Raw genomic sequence first — 22,680 nt, forward strand, 5'->3', positions numbered from 1 at the left:
CAGTGTGTCACACTGTCACATGTTATGTGGGAAAAGTCTACCTCATGCTCATGACAGATTGACAGTGAAGAGAGCACATAACCCCAACATTACAAAGATAGTTTTGACCCCATGGGCACCTGAGAGGGTCTCAGGAATGCCTCGGGAACCTTGAACTGCATTTTGAGAATTGCTTTGTGATTACTAGGACTTCAGAGCTAGATGGTGGAGACTCCTGAAAGACCATCCCTGCCTCCAATGGGCAGGAAATGGACAGTTTGCTTAGTTACGAGATGCCAGGGCCTGCCATTGCCTCAGGATGTGGAGGCTTTGCTCCTAGGCAAGCTCCCTCCACCACCACACTGAAGTCTTAACAGAGTGCCAGGCCAAGCCAACCTTGCAGGCTTCCAGGGAGTGGGCCAGGCAGTGCATCTGGAAAGAAAAGGAAGGGATCTCAATAGGTGTGAGTTTGCTCAAGCCAAGGCGGTTTTTGTCCAGCACCTACCTGCTTCCGAAATCTAGAAGAAAATGCTTAACCATAAAAAGGTTGTGAAAGAATGCAAAAATAGGGAAGAAGGTGCCTATATTTGCCTATTCTGCTAAAATGTATGATTTTAACGTTCTGTGATGCCCAACCAAAAAAGGTAGAGCAGAGTTCATTTTCTGGTGCTGGGGACTGAACCCAGGGCTTCACACGTGCTAAAGCACATGCTCTATCACAGAGCTGTACCCTCAGCCTCCAGAGTTTACTCCTAAGGTCATCACACTGTAGCGTGGTATATATTCTTATTCATACAGTATTGCAATAAATCAAAATAACTTTGGATCTCCTTTTAGAATTGCTTTGAGGAGGGGCTGGGGTTGTGGCTCAGCGGTAGAGCACTTGCCTGGCACATTTGAGGCCCTGGGTTCGATCCTCAGCACCACATATCAATCAATAAATAAAGGTATTGTGTCTACTACAACTAAAAAATATTTTTAAAAAATAAAAAAAAATAAAGAATTGCTTTGAGGACTCTATAAAACATTCTTTAAAATACTATGTTCTGGGGCTGGGGATGTGGCTCAAGTGGTAGCGCACTCACCTGGCATGCGTGTGGCCTGGGTTTGATCCTCAGCACCACATACAAAGATGTTGGTTGTGTCCACCAAAAACTAAAAAATAAAATATTAAAAAATTCTCTCTTTAAAAAAAATAAATAAAATACTATGATCTGTTGTTTCCCTGTCTACTGCCATGCTAAGTAGACAGTGAGTTCCTAGAAGGGAATGGCCATACTCTTAGCACCAGCACCTACATTCTACTGGAGACTTGGTCTATTGGAACTGGAACAAGACATGGTCTCAATGTGACAACCATCAATATGCAGAGTTCTTCAGATTCTTGTGCTTTATTCAGTGTCTGTTTTGAAAATTTTTTTTTTGCGCCAGATACAGTGGCACAAACTTGTAATCCCAGAACTGAGAAAGCTGAGGCAGGAGGATCTCAAGTTCAAGCCCAGTGCCCCTAGGTTCATCCCCAGAACAAACAAAAATTCCAGTCTCTTCTGTAACAGGCCACATGTGCTTCCCTTCTCTCACAAGCACAGCTGGCTTGATCAGTTGTATTTGTTTTTAGCCTTTTGCTCCTTATCCCCCTCCCCCTACAATGCCACATCTTCTCACTTAACAGGTAACTGTAGTGAAGAACTCTACACCATGTCTGGATGCAGAGGTTGGGGAGTGGCTAAGCCTCCTTGGCTAATGACCTTAGCCACATCACCACTGTCCCTGCAGAATTGCTCGGATAGTCAGTAGGCACAATGCAAAGCTGTTCTTACTACATCTGGTGTTGATAAAGGTAGGGGAACTGCTTTAGGAAATGTTGTCTGGCCTGTGGTTGTTTCTGCTGCTCCTTGAGCCTGAACTGGCCTCCAAGACCACCGGTGAGCAGCATGTCACACAGCTGCAAGCTAGACATAGGGGATTTAAGGAAGACCAGACATGGTTGTTTTAGAAGCATCTTACTGTCCCAATAGACAGTGGCATAGAGAGCTGGCAATAGGTATTAAATGTAAACCTGACTGAAAGATATATTTTTGCAGGTGTGTGGTCCTAAGAGCTAATCAGGCCTGCAAATCCTGTCCCTGCAACCAGCTTAGCAGGACTTGGAATGTTAAAGGGGAAGACCATGATAGGAGACCAAAGAAGAGGGCTGCTGAGGCAACTGTGCAGATCAATGGTGACTTTAATTTCCTTGAGGAAGAGAAAGGGAAGAGTCAAAAAAATCTCAAAACCAGACTGCAGTCTGAGAATCCACACAGATCGGTGACAAGCCCTTTCCATTTCCTGTTAACAGTGCTTTCTTTTAAGCCTGCCCAAGGAGCTGCTGAAGCTCAGTGGAGCTGTCCCAGTTCAGATGCGTCCTGTGAGTCTGCAGCCCAGTGGCAACTGCCAGCCCTGGCTCTATGTCCCTTTCTTCTGCTCTCTGATCACTTCCCCTCTTCCCTGCCTACTCTCTCCCCTCCCTTATTTCTTAAGGCCTTGAAATCTTTCTGTATTAACTCCTATCTGTACTTGACCAGTGTTTGCAGTCCTTTTCAGCCTCTGTACGTGGCCTGACAAGCTGAATCCCTCTATCACTTGGCTTTCCTTGAAAAGGGAAGTTTGTGCACATTCCACCAGAAGTGGCTGGAAGATCTGTGCCTTCACTGAACTATACAGTTGTGAGGTGTAGAGGGAAAAGAGGTGAGCATTTCCCATCACTTCCTTCTGCAGAGTATAGAGCTGTCTTGAGCCCACACCAGACTGAGTCTGTTAATGCTCCTGGTAATGAAAAATTGATTACTTGGGATCAGCCAGCCCAAGAGGCAGGGCTAAACAAAGACTGCCCCTTAAAACCATTCAAGGGGCAAAGAAAGAGAAAGCTATTGTATGAAAACTAGTGAGTATGTCCCAGTTTTTATATTTCAAAGCATCAAAAATTTCAATCTTCAACTCAGAAGGCAGGCAGGACAGCAAGTTTGAGGCCAGCCTGGGCAATTTAGCAAGACCCTGCTTACAAAAGGGCTGGGGGTGTAGCTCAGTGGTATAGTGCTCCTGGATTCAATCCCAGTGCCACAACAAAAATTCCATCTTCCTCACCACAAGTTGGTACTTGTCAAAGCTAGGGATGGGAACACAGTGGGTTAGTTTTTTTTTTTTTAATACATTTAGATTTTCTATAATTAAAAAATAAAATGTTCTATTTTTCAACCCCCCTGAGATCTGCAAGCTGGGAGTAAAGCTCCATCATACAAAGTTCCACCCGCCAGACCAAGGCTTCCTTTCTTTTTCCCTTCACTCCAGGGGAAATAAGCAGCTCACATTTCCTGCTTATGGGACAGCAGGACCTGCTGCCTCACTGCCATGGCAGCCCACAGTACTGATTTATGGCAGTGACTCAGTCAGTGTCAGCCAGTCTTCGTTCCTATTAGTCCCTGTGCTAGTTCTCACTAGAGTATGACCTGACAAAATGGGAACTGTCACCAGGCACTGGGGCTTAGTGGCCTGTCAGTATGACGGAGGTGAAGGGAACATCTCTTTTGGGTTCCAAATGTGAAGAGCTGGATCCAGAGATCCTAGAGTCTTACTGTCCTGCGTGGGGTCGAGTGCCAGACTGCTGGCCACCAGATATCCATCTGGTTCACACAGCAGCTGCCACATGCCACCCCAGCACACAAGCATGCAGCTTCCAGTCAGTCAGAAATTCTAAGCCCAAAACTGTTCAAGGAGCTACAGGAGCCCCCAGGGTGAGAAGTGAGGGTATAAAGCGAGGTAAGGAAAGCAGTATTTAAACACTGAAGCGGGGAGGTTTGGGGAGGCCATGATGTGGCACATCAAGCTGTTTTGTAGGAGTGGTTTGACTGCTCCAAAACAGTATGCCATTTATAGCTTTGCCTCATGCACTTGATTGGGAGAAAAGGCCTGACAGTTTCTAGGGCAGTGTGACACTTCAGCTGGATTCTGCCGTTGGTGAAGTTGGCAGCAAAGAAAATAGTTCCTGCAAAGCTTTTCTGCCTGCCTTGTTTTCTGCAGGTCTAACATTCAAGCATGTGAAAGATCACAGCCATTGCTGTCTTACTGAAGGCCTGAGCATGCTTTTTCTGGGGTAATAACTGTCACACTACCCTTTTTCCTTGTGGCACTTCACACTGATGTTATAGTGTACCTTACTTGGAAAATTTGAGCTGTCTTCTCAGGATCTGCAGCAGTTAAAATACTGAACATAGTTCACATAACGACAAAATTCCCTGATGTCGCCCCAGCATTTTGAGCCTTGGCTGAATAGGAACTGAAGAGCTTGGTTGGTGAGACTGAACTTCCACACCCAATTCCAGCCAGTGAGTTCGTGTGACTTTGCGACCAGGAAAGTCACTGATAAAAGGACCCTTTCATATCACAAATTTGCCGTCCCTCCTTTACCTCAGAAAATTGTTTCTACAAACTTGCCTCACAAGGAAATAATGGATGGGCTAATCCTAGAAGTACTCTCAACTCTTAATGACCCAGTCACTGACCTGGCCAGTTCTTCCTCTGGCACAGTATTCCTGAATCATCATCTCTTTCACCCAATTCATTACCTTCTGAACACCAAAGCAAAGGAGGAGTCGTTAATGTTAAGGCCATAAACTGTCATTCTGAATAAGCAGAGATTTGGCAGAACACTCATCACTAAATAAAAGTATGCTTAATAAACACTAAATGAAACAGGGGAAAAAATGAGGTATTGGATATAAAAATAAGAAAACAGCTTATTTTTATCTAAAATATTTGCCATGACAGGAAGGAACTTGTGTGACCTATACATGATTCCAAGGTATGGCTCAGAAGTTACACTTCTTTATCTAAAGACCAACATCAATATTTCAGGTTGTACCATGTGTTTCCTCGCTTGTTCCCTGTACCTTGTAGGAGGTATCTATCCCCACACACATGTACCTGCTCAGGAATGGTCTCAGGTAGGCCTTCCCTGGTAAGCAAGCATGTGGCTTAACTTCCCTTGTTGTCTCTAGTTCCATTTTTGTTAGTGAGAAACTTGAGAAAAAGGGTATTAACAGAGCAGATACCAGTGGCCTCCTTTTTATACTCCTTTAGATAAACTGAAATGGGAGAATGTTTGAGAGGAAAGACTGCATGTGTACTCTGGAATAACAGCCTTCTAAAGGATTGTTTTACAGAAATGGAAAAAGGGTGGGCAGGACATACTGACCTAAGATTCTGGGTCAGTCCTGAAAAATCTCACTTGTCTGGTGGATTTGAAAAGGCTACTTTTTTCCCTAACAACTAAGTGTTTCAGGTTCTCAAATCAAATGTTTGACCTCCTGTCGGATATGGTGGGCTTTTAAAGAAGCAGCCATTTATCATGAGGTTAGGATGCCTTAATGTTACAACAAAACCACACAAACCTGTCAGTGGCTGTTTAATTATATCCAACTCAGAAGGATATGTTATTTCCATCAGAAAAGTAGTTAAATTGTACACAGGGTCCTAACTAAACTATTTCACCTTCCTTATCCTTAGTTATAAAGAACTCCATGAAGTCTCCTAGTGATCAGAAGCCTCAGACTGTTCTTAAGTATGTTGCTACCCTATATGCTGGGCACTGTGGCACTTATCTGTACTCCCAGTGGCTTGGAGGCAGAGGCAGGGGGATCAAAAGTTCAAGACCAGCCTCAGCAACTTAGCAAGCAAGGCCCTCAGCAATTTAATGAGGCCTGTCTCAAAATAAAAAAGGCTGGGAATGTAGCTTAGTTGGTAAAGCACTGTTAGGTTCAATCCCCAATACCAAAAAAAAAAAAAAAAAGAACAAAAAAAGAAATATTGCTGAACAGCTTCCTGAAGTACAATGACTGAATTTCAATAGTTAAAAATGATAATTCTGTAAAACTAACTCTTAAAAAAAAAAACTAACCCCTACAAAGTAAAAGTTTTTAAATAACTAAATTTTAAAAAAATCAAAGACTTTATTGGATAAGTGTTACACAACATTCTTTAACATTTAACTCTGAGCATACTTAAGATGAGAAACAATTTTTGTCATTCAAGTCTACAAAATGAAATAGGCTTGTGAAGATTTGAAATACAGACAAAAGGTAGCATGAAGCAAAGCTTAAATATTAAGCAACTAAAGCAATATAAGTGATGTCACAACATGGTCTAGATTTTAAATACCACCAAGTTTCATTTTTTAAAAAATGAAAATCTAGTTTGTAACAAAACATCTTTGAGAATTTATTATGAGAAAAAAATATTTAGATACTTAAAACTTGATCTCTCCCATTTATTTTGCCTTTATATTATTACTTCTTGGTCATTCCCATTACTCTACACAAAGAATCCTAAAGCTTAGTTTAAAATCCTCATTATACAATCCACATGTAATCCCACCAAGGCTTGGGAGTCATCTGGTTCTTGAAGTGAGCCTAAAAGGTACTGCTGGTGTTAGGTATCTGAAAGGCCAAGATGACCCATGCCATCACCCTTGGGCCATCTAGAGTAGGGCACCTGATAGTACCTGTCATCTTTAGAATTTCCTGCTGCTATAGTTCCTGAGCTGACTTTTTCCAATTTGATAAGATATATAATGACTTCATAATACTGAATCTTCCAAAAAGACAACTGTAGGATGCAGTCAACACTTTTAATTACTTGCAATGTAATCAGGATTTGTATTAAGTTCACAAGGCTCAAGACTGTCTGTTTTCTTGAGTTGTAAAAAACAATCAGTCAGATAAATTAAATATTCTAAAACTTTCACCTAGAACATTTTATCAATCCTGAGCATGTGGTCATTAGGTAATTCCAAACCTATACAGTAAGATCACGGAAAGTTAGAACACCTGAGCCAAGTGCTCAGCTATCTATTATGTTGCTTCAAATGAATTTGTGGTGTTTTTTGTGTTTTGGTTTTTTTTTTGGCATTTTTTTCTTTTTTTTTTAACAAGTAACCAATATGGAATAATCTTTCTGATTTAAAAAATAAATCAGTATTGCCACTAAAAAACTTCGGTTTTTTTATTAAAAGTACGGCACCATCAAATATAAAATGCCTTAAAAATGTAGTACTAACAGGTCCATCTGATTTTCTCATGTTTTATCCATTCATTAAAAAAGAAAAATTAAAGTTTTTCATAATACGTACTTATCAAAGAAAGAAATTATGGTCTCTACTAAGAATTCATGTTCCATGCACAGAAAGTTCAAGCTATCTTTATGGATCTCTTCTGGCCACTCATCCCCCAGGGCCAAGTCCTACCTGACACCTGTGAGAATTTCTTGCAATTAGACGGAGGGGCTCTCTGTAAAGAGGTCCACATCAAAATTCAGATGTTGTTACCTCTTCTGAACAAGATAAAATCAATAAGGACAGAGACAAGAATAAAACTTTTTCCAGCTCGGTAAATTAAGAACTAGCTCTTGGAGTATACATTTTCACTCCAAGGTCAACACTAGACTATCCACTTGGAGTCAAAATATGAAAAGATAAGCATGTAGTTATGAAAATGTGCACAAAATGTTAAATACTAGTGGCAAATAAATACACCTTAATATGTTCTAACAAGCAAACATGTATTCAAGATAATACAGCCCTGCTTTATTAAAGAAAGAAATGATCCAAATTTGTTTGTGGAGTGGGGCACTTTGCCATCCCTCCAGCGGGATGTTAGATAATCTTTCCTCTTATTTCCACTGGCACCCTGAAGGAGACATTGGCCTTAGCACGAGACTATTGCTGTTTCATAAGAACCATTCTAGAAATACCATTGCTCATATCTGAACTGATTAACATAAGCCTTGGAGCAAGCACAAAGTTTAGGTATGAAAAATAATTCAGCATTTCTGCATCATCCCGTGCCCTTTAGGCCTGTCCAAACTGTACTGATAAGAACTTCACATTCTAAGGAAGTTATTGTCAGTGATTCTCCATACGTAAGATTCAAGTGAGTTCTTATGTGTATTCACATCACTTTCTCCTCATCTCATGCATAATTTATTGCAGTAGTTTTAGAAAATATTCCCTAATACCTTTTCTTCAGTTTATTATAATGCAAGTGCCCCTTTATAGACTGTTGGGTTTAACCACTGCCTTAACATTTACTTCTTAGTGCAGCTTTAAAAATCTCCAATTTCATTCAGTCCTGATGCTCTGATGTTCTCTGTCATTGTGGTACAGGTCCATGAAACCAGCAGCCTGCTAATGTCTTTGTGCTGAAATATAGTAAAGAAAAGGAAGAAAACGTAGTTAAGCACAGGTAATTATATAAGAAATAAAGAAGTCCTTGTTTAAATTAAGCCCTATATAGATTTATGGGACTTTTTCTTTTAAATCAGTTAAACTTGACCATTTTTTTTTTTTTTGAGGAAAAAACTTACTGCCATTCTAAACCAGCAGAAGCATTTGTTATTATTTCTGAAGTTTATGTGGCCAAATTCCAACACAAGTTAAATGCTGCCATCTTCACATAATCATTCTGCACTTGAGTCTTTTTAAATATATATATACTTGTTCATGAATATTTGCCTACTGTCAGGGAAATTTTAACTTTGTTCTTTATGTTGACATATCAAGGTAATAAGAAGTCAGCATAGCTGGTATGGACTACTGAGAAACACCAGCCTTCTCTAGCACAAGAGAGCCTACCTACAGTCTTAGGAAGCAAAATTTATATAATAGAACCAGTCTACTGAAAAATCAACTGAAGATCACCCTGTTTGCACATGTGCACACAGTAAATAAGAGGGGAGTGGAGGGTGCCTCCCCAGAGGTAGACACAGCACATCAGAAGGTATCAAGAGTACCATTTGAAACTGGAAGACAACTGAGGTACACTGGTTAGACCAGTGTCCCTTATTACACCAGCAAACTTGATTACTGACAAAGCCATACTTCACCACAGCTCCAACAAAAAACAGGACTCAAGCATGTGCTTACAGAGAGCAAGGCTTATAAAAATTACTGCCAAGTAGCATGACCAATGCCCAACATTACCAACCTCCTAATATCACAAAGTAGTAAGAATCCCACTGAAACCCTCTATAATCTATGGGAGCTTCTCTCAACGTGGGAGCTTAAGTGCCAATGAAAGTTTGAACTCCAGAAAAAGCGATCCATGGAAAGAAACATGAGTTTTTTTGTTTACTTGTTTGTTTTTTGTCAAATGCATTTTTAAACCAGAGATATGGTATTTTGGTGAAATAATAACACACAAACAATGCAAAAAAGGAAAAATGAAACCACCCCATCTTTCTCAATGTTTAACTTCCAAACAAAGTAGGCGACTTTTCTGTGGTATTATTTAACAGAACACTTGACTTTATGTTAACTTCCCAGTGTTGTCGTGCTTCATCTGCTTAGTGGATCAAGGCCTATAAGATAAATTCCACAGGACATCCTATCACATTTCTTTACAAACAATGAAAAATGACTTGTAGCCATAAATAATGCACACATCAATATGAAAGGCGGAGGCAGTCCTCACTTCTGAAGAAAAAGAATGATTAAGTTTTAAAATTCCACATTAAGAAAAGTTTTTACTTTCTAAAAGTAAGAGACCCAGCTAATATGATCACAATCCTCACAGATTTAGACTCACATAAAACTTTTTTGAGAGGAAAAAAGAGTCAATGCCACATATGATTCCATTACCTTCTATTTTTGAGTCTCAAAACCTGACTGATCTTCGTGAGGCCTCCTCAAGTTCAGTTAAGATCAGAGCAGGAAAGCCAAGGATTCCTATGAGAGGGGCGAAAACCGAAACCACTGTTCCCTCAAGAGATCACTGTAAGGTAGCTACCACCATTACAGATGAGTCCCAAATTCAACTAGTCTCTGATCTAAACCTGCCCTTCTGACACAGCTTGCAAATTATAGCTCATTTGCAACTATTTAGCTCTTCAGTAGCTGCAAAAATACCAGGTTAACAGCACTGCCCCTACCCCAAAAGGAAGGCTAAATACTTCCTACTTTTATTAAGAAAGTAATGAAAGATCATAAATTCAAAAGGAGCACAGCAACAACACAAAAATCCCTGAACTTTTCCTACCAAATAAAAGAGTCCAAAATAAGCCATTCAGGCATCATCCAGGAAATCAATAAAAGCTTATGGAAATAGATTATAACTACATTTCAGTATTATCTTTTACCACCCCTGGAATTCTTACCTTATGTAAATGACTACGGTTCTGAGATGAATTCAAGATTGTGTGTGTGTGTGTGTGTGTGTATTCATACTTATGTATACAGGAAGAAGCAATCACTCATAGGAGATTAAAGAAATGAATATAAAAGTGACAAAGATTGAAATAGGGAAAAAAATGAAGAAACCCAGTACTTGATTTTCATGGATACGCAGCTATGTGATATAATTCTTCAAAGAAACTCCCAACTGCTACCATCCTACAAGAAACTGTGCTCAATTTATGGAAACTCACAGGAAGCTCTGCTTCTTTATCACAGCAGGTAGAATCGATTAAAAGTTATTTTCACTCATTAAACCTATCACCTACATGAAGTACATCCAGCTATCAAGGTCAATGAAAACTAAAGAAAAAGGACTAATGAATTCTTTGAAATCTAGCCTAGTCTACTTCAGGAATGATTAAGTGATGACATGATGCCCTCTTCACTTCGTGGCAGGGCTTCAAACAGACAGACCTGCCCGTTTCACTGTTAACTTCAATGCTCCCAGTCTGAATCCACAGTGGTCTGTCAGACACTGTAAGGGAGCAGCAGGACTCGTCACTGTCTGATGTAATAGCTGCCATTTGTTGAGACCTATGGTAGAAAAAACCAAGTTAACAAAAATAGAGCAGTCATTTGAGTTCTTTTTCATCTATTTAAAAAAATAATTTAAAAATAAGACCAAAATTCAGTTGAATTTTCATAATTTATGTATTCTGGGTAAACTGCTGGCTTCACAAAATGCGAAGCTTTGATACTACAAGACTTGAGAGCCGTGCAGACACATTAGCCTCGGCCAGGAGGGGGCACACTCCAGCTCAAGTCCAAGCAGCAGCAAAATGCCAGGGGCACATAACTATGCTGCCCTCCAAGAAAACTTAGAAGCAAAAGGGGACTCACATTTAATGTTCCTGACCCCAAAAAAGTAACTGCTAACCCTAGCCTAGGGTTGGGGCAATTCTGATCTTCAACAAGGTCTGCAGTATCCTCCCTCGTATCACATCATTCACAAACTCTGAAGACCTGTTTCCAAAAGACCATCCACCATCTTAAGCCCCTTTTCTTTCCACAGGGATGACCACCTTGCATACTACTCAGGACCTAACATTTATGAGGTGATAACTGGTTGAAAAATAGCAGTTATGATGAGTTAAACCTCAGGCTTTCACAACAGAGACTCCAAATACTAAGCATAATTCCGATGAAGGACTGGTTTTTTAAGCTTTCATTTAACATATTTGCTTGTTTGCTTACCTCCTCTTCCCTAGTTTAAGTACAAATAAGAATCAATTCACCTGTCACTTCAGTGTACTCAACTCGAGGGTCACTGATTTAGATAGTTTTAAGATTCTAATCAGAAGCAGTCACATATGATAAAAAAAAAAAAAAAGTTTTTTAAAAGGGCTTTCTGACATTGAAAAGGAAAAATCCTGTATATACCTGAGGTCTAAATATAATTACCTCTGAGTTTTAATCCAGATGAAAACAATTTTTAAATGAGGTTTAATAATGAGGTTATTTTGCAAGGGAAAAATTAAATATACTATAACTATAACCCAGTAAAATCATGCAAGAAAAAGGAATCTGAATGCACTAGAGGACTTCTCTTTGGAAACTGTCCCTAAGTAAAACTTTTGTTAGGTTCCAACAATCATTCTAAAGAATCTGTTTTTTGATTCTAAAGCAGGGAGCTAAGATACATCAAAGAATGATCTATCTCATCTTCTCCTGTATATTTCCTCTTTGGCAAGCTCCTGGAATGCTACATAAAATACCAGTATGCCAGTCCCCTCCATAGCGCCTGGCTTGTGAGTCTGGTGCTAATATTTAATGTGAGTTTCCCTTCAATGCTTCCAGGGTCTCCATGTTCTCTTTAGAAATTCATCACCATGCAGGATCTGCGTTAGGAAGAGCCAGGGAGCCTGGCTGTGATGCAGTGAAAGGAGGGATACCCCCATGGAAGGCGCGATTTCCCTGGAAGTTCCTCATTTGGTCCTTTAAGAGAAAGCTGCTGCGAAGGCCCTATTCCTGGGAGGCAGCAGAGATCTAAAGGCACAAATCAGAACAGGCTGTCAACAGTCAGTCCCCCTTTTGGAGTGAAAGAAGGAAGTAGAAGAGGTCATGCTCTCAGTGCAAAGTCCAGCATTGAAAACTCAACGATTAAGATTATACACATGTACCTATTATTTCACTAAACACTCAATATAGATTTTAATACAATGGGATGCAACACAGAAGAACCGGAAATGCATAAATAGTACCTCATTTTACAAGACATTCTGGTTTTCTAGCCTTAGTGCTGTTTTTCTAACCAGTTATTTTTCTAGTTTTGAACAAACTGTACATAGTTCTTCCCATCACACCAGGACTCACACCTAGATGCGCCACTCCCTGCAAAATTCCTTGCTAAAATCTAAACTGGGAGAAATCATAGGTTTGTGATCAACAGCATCTCAAAAATGAATCATGGATAAAAATGACTATCCTTTGGAAAATAAGGCCATGAGACATAAATCTTGGCCTTGAAATGTTAAGTACATCCCTCCTGGGAAGGGAAACAGCTTCCTACTCAATCAAACCAGTAGCAACGCAATTTTTTCCAATTAATATCCACTGTTTACTGCTCACCAAAACATTAAAATAACAAAATGCCAAGGTCCCAAGGGAACACAGCATCTGTGCAAATCCACAGTTACTTAAAATCTGACAGGTATAGTTTTGTAGTTCTAACACCTTTGTCATTGTCAAGCTCTGACAGGAGCTTCATGCAAGGAGCTCAGTTTTCTCAGAGCCAGGGGAAGGATTTGGGAGGTACAGGCCATGGGAGGTGGTGATCAGTTGTTAGTACATATCCTATCCATACATAAGTAGATGATCATTTCTAATCATGCCACGCCCTGTGCCTGCCACAGAGTGGAAATGGGAGTTACATACGTGAGTGAAGTATGTTACATGAAGAGTAAAAATATGCTAATGTGAGTTAAATAGGAGTTTTCATCGTGGTGTCCCGTGACCTCCAACCTACCTACCCTCCTCAAATGCCAGTTAAAATCAGTGAGTTCATGCTACTTCTAGAAATCTGTGAATAATCATACCATGATGACTGGAATAATCACACTGATTATTGAAACCTAAATAACATTTTTTCATTTAAAATGAAATGTATGGGGCTGGGGATGTGGCTCAAGCGGTAGCGTGCTAGCCTGTCATGTGTGCGGCCTGGGCTCGATCCTCAGCACCACATACAAAGATGTTGTGTCTGCCGAAAACTAAAAAATAAATATTAAAAATTCTCTCTAAAAAAATAAATAAATAAAAATAAAATGAATGTATGTCACAAAAAATAGTTATCAAAAACCATCAGAATGAAATTTCTCTGCCATTTACACAAAGATGGTGTTAGTGATAGGAAGTATTTATGTAGGTCTTGTGCCAGGCTCTTTTCTAGTGCTTTAAATATCTAAATTCTCACCATTACCTTAAGAAGAGTTACTATTATTCTGCCATTTCACAGATGATGATACTGAGGTAACTTGCCTGACTTGTCAAGTTGTGAATCTAGGCTATCAGGCTCAGAAGCCTGTACTTTCCACCACATGCCTAAAAAGTGAAAGAGATGATTCTTTGCTCAATAAAAGCCTGCTACCACCCGCTACTGGTGTGAAACTGATAATGCTCCAGCTTACCTGCATCACTGGCAAGTCGTATACTCATAAGGACCCGCTTGTATATTTTACAATCAGCTGGATGACACTCCCATATTTCTACAAAAACACTCTCCTCAGGCAACCAAAAATTTCTAATATATTTTACCTGTGGGGAAAAACTATACTCCTAGGGTTTTCAACAGCTTTTAAGTGAATCTCTGGGCTGAAAGAACTGAGCAGGAGGCACTGAGTGTAACAAAACTATGTTAAATAGTTTTTTTAAAAAAAGGAAAAGACACTCTTGCTAAAACTTGCTATGAATTATTATAAAGACAAGGTTTTTAATTTTCAAAAAAGGCGGGGAGGTGGTGTGTGATCATAAAAAACTAACACTTCAGCTAAGGAGTACTTGTTTTTGCTTCTTGATACCGACATCAGTACAGAATGACCATGAGTTTTAATCATGGTTTCTGATTAAGAGTCAAATTTCTAAGCAACATAAAGTGGCAACTGTCACATTCTTATGATATAAGGAAAGTTCTATATTTAAATGACAATTGTTTTCAATTTATTTAAGAGACCTTACCAAATAATTGGGAATTTCAAGAAAATATTTAATTCATGTTTAAACTAAGTTTTAAGAATGGCCTGTTTTCAACATGAAAGCTTTATGAAATTGTTTTACAAAGAAAAGGTGAAACTCAATAAAAGAAGGCCCATTGAGTCAGACAACATGCATTATAGCCACCTATGTTTTTCAACTGAAAAATGAAACTGACTCAGAAATTCAGTATCTGATGATTGACTTTTGAGTTTACAATATCTCCTCTTTACCCCTCCTCACAGAATAATGCTGAAATCTATATGAAAAAAATTAAGGTTCAGCAATTAGATTTTTCAGGGATAAAAAAAATCACTGAAATTTGACTCAGTCCATCCCAAGCTAGATTTCAATATAAAAATTAATTCAGCATCTCCTATGAAATTGTGGTACAAAAGATGATGACAGAACTTTATTAAAGTTAAACGTTATGTATGGCAAGGCATTATTTGTTTTCAATTAACTACTCACATACAAAGGGGGAAGTGAATAAATTAAAGAAAGCAGTATATGAATAATGAAAATATGACAAAAGTATGATGGGCTAGTAATCTAATTTAATTACTAATAACTTATTTCCACATTCATAAAAATTGTCCAATAATTGTCCTTATTACTGGAAGGGGACCATTTTAATTAAAACCTACTCCTGATAGGTAGATGCAGTCACATTTATTCACCTAGAAATTCTACCAAGATATAGTTTTTGAAAGTGTTGCCCCATTAGCACTTGGGGCAACATTTCCTTGCACAGGGCTACAAGTGGACCAGGAATGAATCCTGGAAGGCTAGCACTACCAGTAGCTTAATCCAATTACAGCGATGACCTCCCCAGAAAACGGGTGGGTCCTATGACTTAATTTCCAATACCCTCTAGAACAATATTACTGCAAATTTAAAGATTCTATCAAAAGCCAGGTGTGTGATCCCCAGCTATTTGGGAGGATGAAGCAGAAGGATCAGTAAGTTCAAGGGCAGCCTGGGGAACAGGAAAACCCTGTCATAAAATTTAAAAAATAAAAAGGGCTAAGGATATTGCTCAGTTGTAAAGTCCCCAGGGTTCAATTTCCAGTACAAAAAAAAAAAAATTACTGATGGATAGTTGTGATGGTTGCACAACAATGTGAATATATGTCATACCATAAAACTGTACAATGAAAATTGATTTTAAGTTGGTAAATTTAGAGTCAGGCATGGTGGCATATGCCTGTAATCCCAGCCGCTCAGGAGGCTGAGGCAGGAGGATCCCGAGTTCAAAGCCAGCCTCAGCAAAAAGGGAGACACGAAGCAACTCAGTGAGACCCTGACTGTAAATAAAATAGGGTTGGGGATGGCTCAGTGGTTGAGTGCTCCTGAGTTCAATGGTAAATTTTACATTATGCCTATTTAAGCACAATTTTTTAAATACCAAAAAACTGCAATGCTTTATTAAAACAAAACACTATTTCTACTTGATCCAACAAGGAAAATCTGTTTGGATCTATATAAATGTTAAGTCTTGGCTGGGGAAATAGCTCAGGGTAAGAACCTGGGATCCATACCTATAACTGCAAAAAGTAAAATGATAAAATATTGTTTTTTACTTGAATGAAGATCAAACAAAGAGTCATTTCAATCTTAGTGTCAGTTATCCATTTTACAAAACTAAAATATAAATCATCTCTATCACTATGACTTTAAACTTCTTATTTCTTATTCAGAATAACACAACAGAAATGCAAACTGCAAATGCTTCCACTTTTCAATTCAATGCAAGCTTGAAGGAACACAATTAAGTGTACACAAAAACAGAATATGAAGAGCCTCATTACTTAGAACAAGGTAAAATCAATACAGCTTAGCTGTTTACCTTCTCCTGGCAGTTGGATGGCCCCACCTAATTCTGAGTTCCTGTATTCGGCATTTCTAATAGATATTGTCTTAACAGGTATAATTAGTACAGTCCCAAAGCAAAACCTGATTTCCCCTAACTTAGAAAATGGGTCTTCGTTCAGTCAAATTCCCTATTGGGGGCCATCACTGGACATAAATCCTTGAGTTAAAATATTATTGACTTTTCTAGAAATTTGCCAGTCAGCTAAAAGTAATAACAAATGGAACCAGTGCAGCACAAACCATAGAACATTCACAACTTAAAATAGAAAAACCTGATTTTAAATCCAAATTACAGATTTTTTATTTGCAATTCCCAATTCAGTTATTCAGTAAAAAGGCAAACTGGCCACCTTGCAATCTTTTAAATATGTATGTTCCTTTCAACATAGTCAATTTCAGAAAGGTACAGCCTCTTTTATATAGAGGTGAAATTCAGTTTTTCTTTCTTTTTTCTTGCAGTGCTAGGGACTGAATCCAGAACCTTTTTTCGAATGCTATATAAGTGATCTACCAATGGGCTGCATCTCTAGCCCTTTTCACAACAGGGTCTCACTAAAGTGCCTAGGCTGGCCTCAAAACTTGCAATCCTCCTGCTTCACCCTTCCAAGTAGCTGGGATAATAAGCACATACCATGACACCCAGCTGAAATTCAATTTAATAGTTTGTAATTTAGAAGCCCAAACCCACAAATGAAGATATGTAATATGGTTGATTTTAATATGGTCCCATGTTCTTTGCCTACAGTAAGTATCATCTCTAAATTCCTGTCTATTCATATACTTAGTACTGAGCTACAATTACTATCAACTTAGAAATTTTTTCCATCAAAGTCACTTAAGGACATACAGACTAGTGAATCCTAGTTTCCCCATCTTTTACATTTCTGGTTCCACATCTGTAAATGAGAGTTGAGCAGATGTCCTTTCAAAATGACCAGGAAGCTTTCTGGTCTAAGTTTCAGGGAAAAAGGGGGGGGTGGGAATCTGATGCTTTCAATTTTTTATGGTTTCTGAGTTTTCAAAGATCTGATTTCACTGTGTTTCTCCCCTTGCTTATCCTTTGTTTTGGCCACTTCTCTTAGACCACTAGAAACTTGATGTAACCCTACTTTTTCTCTATTCAAAGGGAAAAAATATCCAGTTGGATTATCTCCATGAAAAAAGCACCTTTAGCACTTCTAACAGAAATGCAAAAATGGCTATAATTATCCAATTCAACTCTATCTCCATCTGCAGTAGATACTGGTTGGATTCATCTAAGACATTTCTATTTGAATACAACACTTTAATAATCAGCTATTGGATTATTAGTGTTTAGAATATGCATTTTAAGATTACAGGAATTCTCTAAAACTTGTCCCTCCCTACTGAGAGGTATAGTGAAACACACCAGACTGTAAATTTAAATCGAGGGATTATTTGACATAACTAGATCATGTACATTTGTTATTATGCCTCAGCCTTTTCCTCAATAGTATAAACTACAAAAGTGAATGTTAGTTTTGTACTCTACAATCATGAGTTTTTTCTTCTTTTTCCCCATGGCTTCTGAAACAAACCAAATATGGTTTAAGCCACAAAAGCATATTTGTCAAAGTACCTGACTGTATTAGCAATCCACTTTCAAAATCACTATTCTGATAAAACCCAGTTCATTACAAAGCCTTAAGATAACATACTTTAATTGACTTTTTTGTTTAAATTTGTCTTTATATTCAAACGTTTAAAAATACCTGAATGAAAAAGTTCAATAATCTGAAAGATACTCAGAAAATATTTAAAGATAATTTTTATAACCTCTCCAACACTGTGAACTTCCTTCAACCTGTTATAATAAAAAAATTCTATAGTAGTTGTTTCTGTTTGCAGGAAAGAATATGTTTTTAAAGTGAAATCTTTTTTTTTAATTGTGTGTTTATTAGAATCAAAAAGCATTGACTAAAATTCCCCAGAAGAAATTATACTTGCTTTTGCAAAAATTGGTACTTAATCAAAGAAGTTCATGACCTTAAGGAAGCTGACAGGAGACTATAGATCTCCAATCTCTATTAATCATTATTAATTTCATAGTAACTAACACATTTCAAAACTGGATTATTTAGACATACATGAAAAATTGCCCTTTCAAAGGTTCAAGTTTCCAAAAGTGTTGAATTGACACATTTCAAACTGGATTATTTAGAAATACATGAAAAATTGCCCTTTTAAAGGTTCAAGTATCTAAAAGTGTTGAATTGAAATTATATCACACTTAAAATTTATATGCAAGTCTTATAAGCAACTTTTAAAATGTTGGGATAAACTTGCCTTCAGAGGCAATCAGATATATTTTTTCACTAACAGTACAAAGCTAAAACTGCAAAATAAGAGATCAAATCTCAGGGACAGATAGAACATTTAGAAAAATAGCAAGCTAAGTAAGTTACCAGCAAAAAGCAGTGGCACCTCAGGCAGAAGATCAAACAGAAAAGAGACTGGTTCTAATCCCCAAATGAGACTGGTTCTAATTCCTTAGAAACTAAGCATGTAGTGAAATATTACGGCTAAAAAGGAAAATATTAAAACCTATACATTTGAGAACTTGGTGGGAGGGGAGTATCAAATCTAGAAGCACATCAGACCTCCAGACTATAAAACCTCACATTAAGAGTGTACTGATTGATCTCTTATCTGAATTTCACCTATTCTCAGATAATGTATTCCCTGATAGGGCAAACCATCTTGAAATATTTCAAAGCTTTTTGAGAAACACACACAAATAATTTGGATTTAGTCGATTTTATTTACAGATTTTTTTCGTTTTGTTTTCTTGTTTGTATTTTTTTTTTTTTTACATTTCAGAGCATTACACAATTACATTTTCTCATTTTCTGACCTGCAAACAGATACCTTAAATGGAAATTTTTTTAAATTATCAAATTAGGTACATCCAAAATGCAACAATTACACATTTGACAATTAATTCACAAAGTGTAATTTACTGGGACGTATCCTAGGAATTTAGGAACAGCCAGTCAGGAGAAATCTGACCAAATTTAGCAATCAACTATTTACATATCCAAAACCAAACCTATCTAAGCTCCCAAACCAGAAGCTTGAAAGTCTGCTATATCCCCACTGCACAAAGGAGAACAATGACTCAAACCTGTCCAGTCTTGACAGTTTTAATCCCAAATACTGGGCTACTTCCCCAGCATGTCACTGAATAGCAAGCATTCAGTTTGTCAAAGCAAGCATCTCAGTTTGTCAAACACCCAAATATCAAACTTTTATACCATTATGACCATAGAAAGACTAATTTTCTTTAGTTTAAAAAAAAAAATAGTAGTCATTAAATATCCACAATGTGCCCCCAGGTCACCAGCCCTTACTAAATCCCAAATACGCAACCTATGTCACATAGTGACAGGCAATGTTATATATATGTGAAGATATATATACAGTAATAGTACAAATAGCAATTAACAGTCCCTGAAAAAATTCAGTTTCAGTTGAGGCTATGGCTTCTATGCCTTGGGATGTTTTTAGATTTCAAAATTGGAAAATACTGCTAAAATCTCACTTCCTGAAGACAAAATTTGATTGCATGTTCAGTTTAAGCTTCTCAGTCTAAAAATGGCTATAAGGTAGTATAAAAAGTCAGCCAACTGAGTGCAATTTTTCTCTCCAATTTGGCCAAGCTATTTTGTAGAAATTATTCCTAGCTAGACTAGAAAATCTGTGGTGCTTTCCAAGGGTTCTTGCCTACCTTACTGTCCATGTTCACGTTTCAAACTGTGTCAACAGAGCCCGCACTTCAGGGGTCAGCTGCTTGGCAGCCTTAGCCGCCTCTGTGATAGCCTTGCGATACAGGCCCTTTCTCTTCTTATTAAAGCGTGACTGGAAGTTTTCTAAAAAGGGGGAGAGTTGCGAAAGAGCAAGGAAAGATGTTGTTGGAGACCCAAACCACGAAATACGGGCCTCCTGTCGGACTAAAAGGCCGTTATCTTTCCGGCTCACAGTTATAGTAAGAATACGGGCTGGCCACCAAGGGAAGCCATATATCTTGGCCCAAACAATGTCCCCTACACATATGGTCCTGCCATCTGGTGTGACGCATTTAGAGACGTTTTTGGAAAAGATTTTCATTTTCAAGGAATTACTGAGCTTTTTCTCTTCCTTTGAAGAGGAGGAAGTGGAGGAGGTGGAAGGTACATGCATACTGCCTGGAGGAAAATCAAAGCTTTCAGAAGAGCTACACTCAGAGTTGGAGGATTTCAAATCATCTGTGCTATCAATGCTACACACTGAAGCACTGGAAGAGTCAGATTTCTTGTGATTTAGGGTCATGTAAACAGAGATATTGCTTTTGCTGCCCTTTTTGCCCAGTGTCTGTGGTTCATCCTGCTCACCAGGTACAGGCACTTCACTTGTGTCCTGAACCCCACTGCTGGCCTCTTCAGGGCCTTTTGAGGGACTCTGATTTTCTGAAGGGGCCTCACCTGCTGAGCGGGTGGAGGTGCAGCGAGACTGGGGCTTGGGTGCCATCTTGCCACTCCGCATTTTCTCGAGTCCTGTCTTCAGAGAAGAGTCATTTTCTTCATTCCTGTACCTCTGTGGTTTTAAACGAACCCGGGGTGGAAGGGAACCTGAGCTAGGATTCTGGTATCGACGAGTGAAATGGACTTTTGAATGTGCATTTTTGGAAGTAGAGGTTTCACTTTGCTTCTTTTGTGCCTTTTCTTTGGCAATTTTCAATACTTCCCGAGCTTTTGCATGATCCATGTTCTTACTCTGGAGCACTTTTTTAGTACTTAACTGAGCTTTTGACGTATTTGCCTGAGCAGAAACTTTGACTACTCTGCCTCTGCTGTGAGCAATATTTGAAACCTTAACCACAGCATTTCTTCTCTGGCTTTCATTTTGGTTTTTCCCATCCACTTTATGGTCAGTTTTCAGTTTTTTGTTCACAGTAGCTACACTTTCATTTCTCCGTTTTTTATCTTCATATTTAGAAGAGTCACTTGCACTACTACCTTTTCTAATTTCCTTTTTTTCAGCAACAACACTGTTTTTACACTTATCACAGAGGACTTGTCTGGGTCGTAGTTTAATAGCATTCATTATTGAAGTGGGTTCTTCCCGGTACATTTTTCGTTTGGGTCGCTTAATTTTCCGAGGAGGAGGCTGAGGTATTGATTGGTTATATGTGTCCCTGATAAACAAAGGGGGAGGATAAGGTGCTCCTTCATGGAAGAGAGGTGGTGGTTTGGAAGTCCACAGGCTTTCAGCCAAACTCAGCTCAGGAGGTGGGACAGAAGGATCGTTGGGAACAGCACCATTCACTTCACCCTTGACTTCTGTCCCTTCTTGGAATGTATTACTTTGGAGCTGCCTGGCTTCGGGTTTATCCTTATATTCCCTTTTAGGAAATACTGTCACAGGGATCCCATGGGGCCCAAACCTTTGAAAGAAAAGAAAGAAAGAAAGAAAGAATCCAGTAAGCTGACATTTATAATTCAATGCTTAAATGTAAACAGCTTTCATGTTTATTTATGACTATTCCTTATAACTATTTCATATTTAAATAAAACAAAAATCTACTGACTACCCCCTTCCACCCTCCATTTCTGCTTTTTTGGGTACCGGGGATTATCTCAGGGGCACCTGACCACTGAGCCACATCCTCGGTTGTACTTTCTTTAGAGACAGGGTCTCATGGAGTTGCTCAGCACCTCACTTTTGCTGAGGCTGGTTTTGAACCCGAGATCCTCATGACTCAGCCTCCCAAGCCACTGCAATTACAGGCATGCGCCACCATGCCCAGCAAAAACCTCCATTTCTTCGGTCCTACATTTTAGGTATAAACAGAAATACTCCAAATGATTGCCCTAAGCAACAATAGAATAGCTGACTTCACTTAAAATGGGCCTTTCCAGTGTTGAATTAAAAAGGATGTACTATCAAACAACCTGATATCCAATGTCATGTGTTATATTCACTGAACTACATGCAACATCTTCAACTACTTACAAATAGGACTTTGCAACATAAATATATATCTTCCTCTGGTTAATAGTTTTCAAAAGATTTACAAAGTAAATCCATTCTTAACTACTCAAAAATACTAAAAAAGTAAAATCTAGTTTCACCTTTATTGGTGAATCATTAAAGGGTCAAAAAACAAAAAAGTTGCTCCTTTATTCTTATCTCCTAACTCTTTCAAGCCTACAATTCCAACCTCCCAAACACAAAACTACCAAGAACTCAAATACTCAAAGGAATTTCAAAACAGACAGGTACACAACTTGTGGCTTTCAAGCTTTTTTAAAATCATATACTTACTCCATCAGCAGATATTTTCAGATTGTAACCCAATATAGAAATTATTTACACAT

The 22,680-nt window shown here is 38.5% G+C and overlaps 1 protein-coding gene across 5 annotated transcripts in view; it reads right to left on the reverse strand.

The window, feature by feature from the left end:
* Positions 1 to 6,008: 6,008 nt before the first annotated feature.
* Positions 6,009 to 22,680, reverse strand: part of LOC113187525 (PWWP domain-containing protein 2A) — a 36,882-nt gene continuing 20,210 nt past the window's right edge. Inside the window, exons 2-4 of one of the 5 annotated variants that reach the window (XM_077797644.1) lie at positions 20,785 to 21,746; positions 10,655 to 10,774; positions 6,009 to 8,208 (exon numbers count right to left, since the gene is read on the reverse strand). In XM_077797644.1, the coding sequence (XP_077653770.1) occupies positions 8,195 to 8,208; positions 10,655 to 10,774; positions 20,785 to 21,746 (1,096 nt within the window). In that variant the 3' untranslated portion in view covers positions 6,009 to 8,194. Of the gene's footprint in view, positions 8,209 to 10,654; positions 10,775 to 20,051; positions 21,747 to 22,680 lie in introns of those variants that run through there. The other 4 variants (XM_077797647.1, XM_077797654.1, XM_077797641.1 and 1 more) reach the window with 4 other exon arrangements.

This window comes from Urocitellus parryii, chromosome 1, assembly GCF_045843805.1.
Source record: "Urocitellus parryii isolate mUroPar1 chromosome 1, mUroPar1.hap1, whole genome shotgun sequence".
NCBI classification, from domain to species: Eukaryota; Metazoa; Chordata; class Mammalia; order Rodentia; family Sciuridae; genus Urocitellus; species Urocitellus parryii.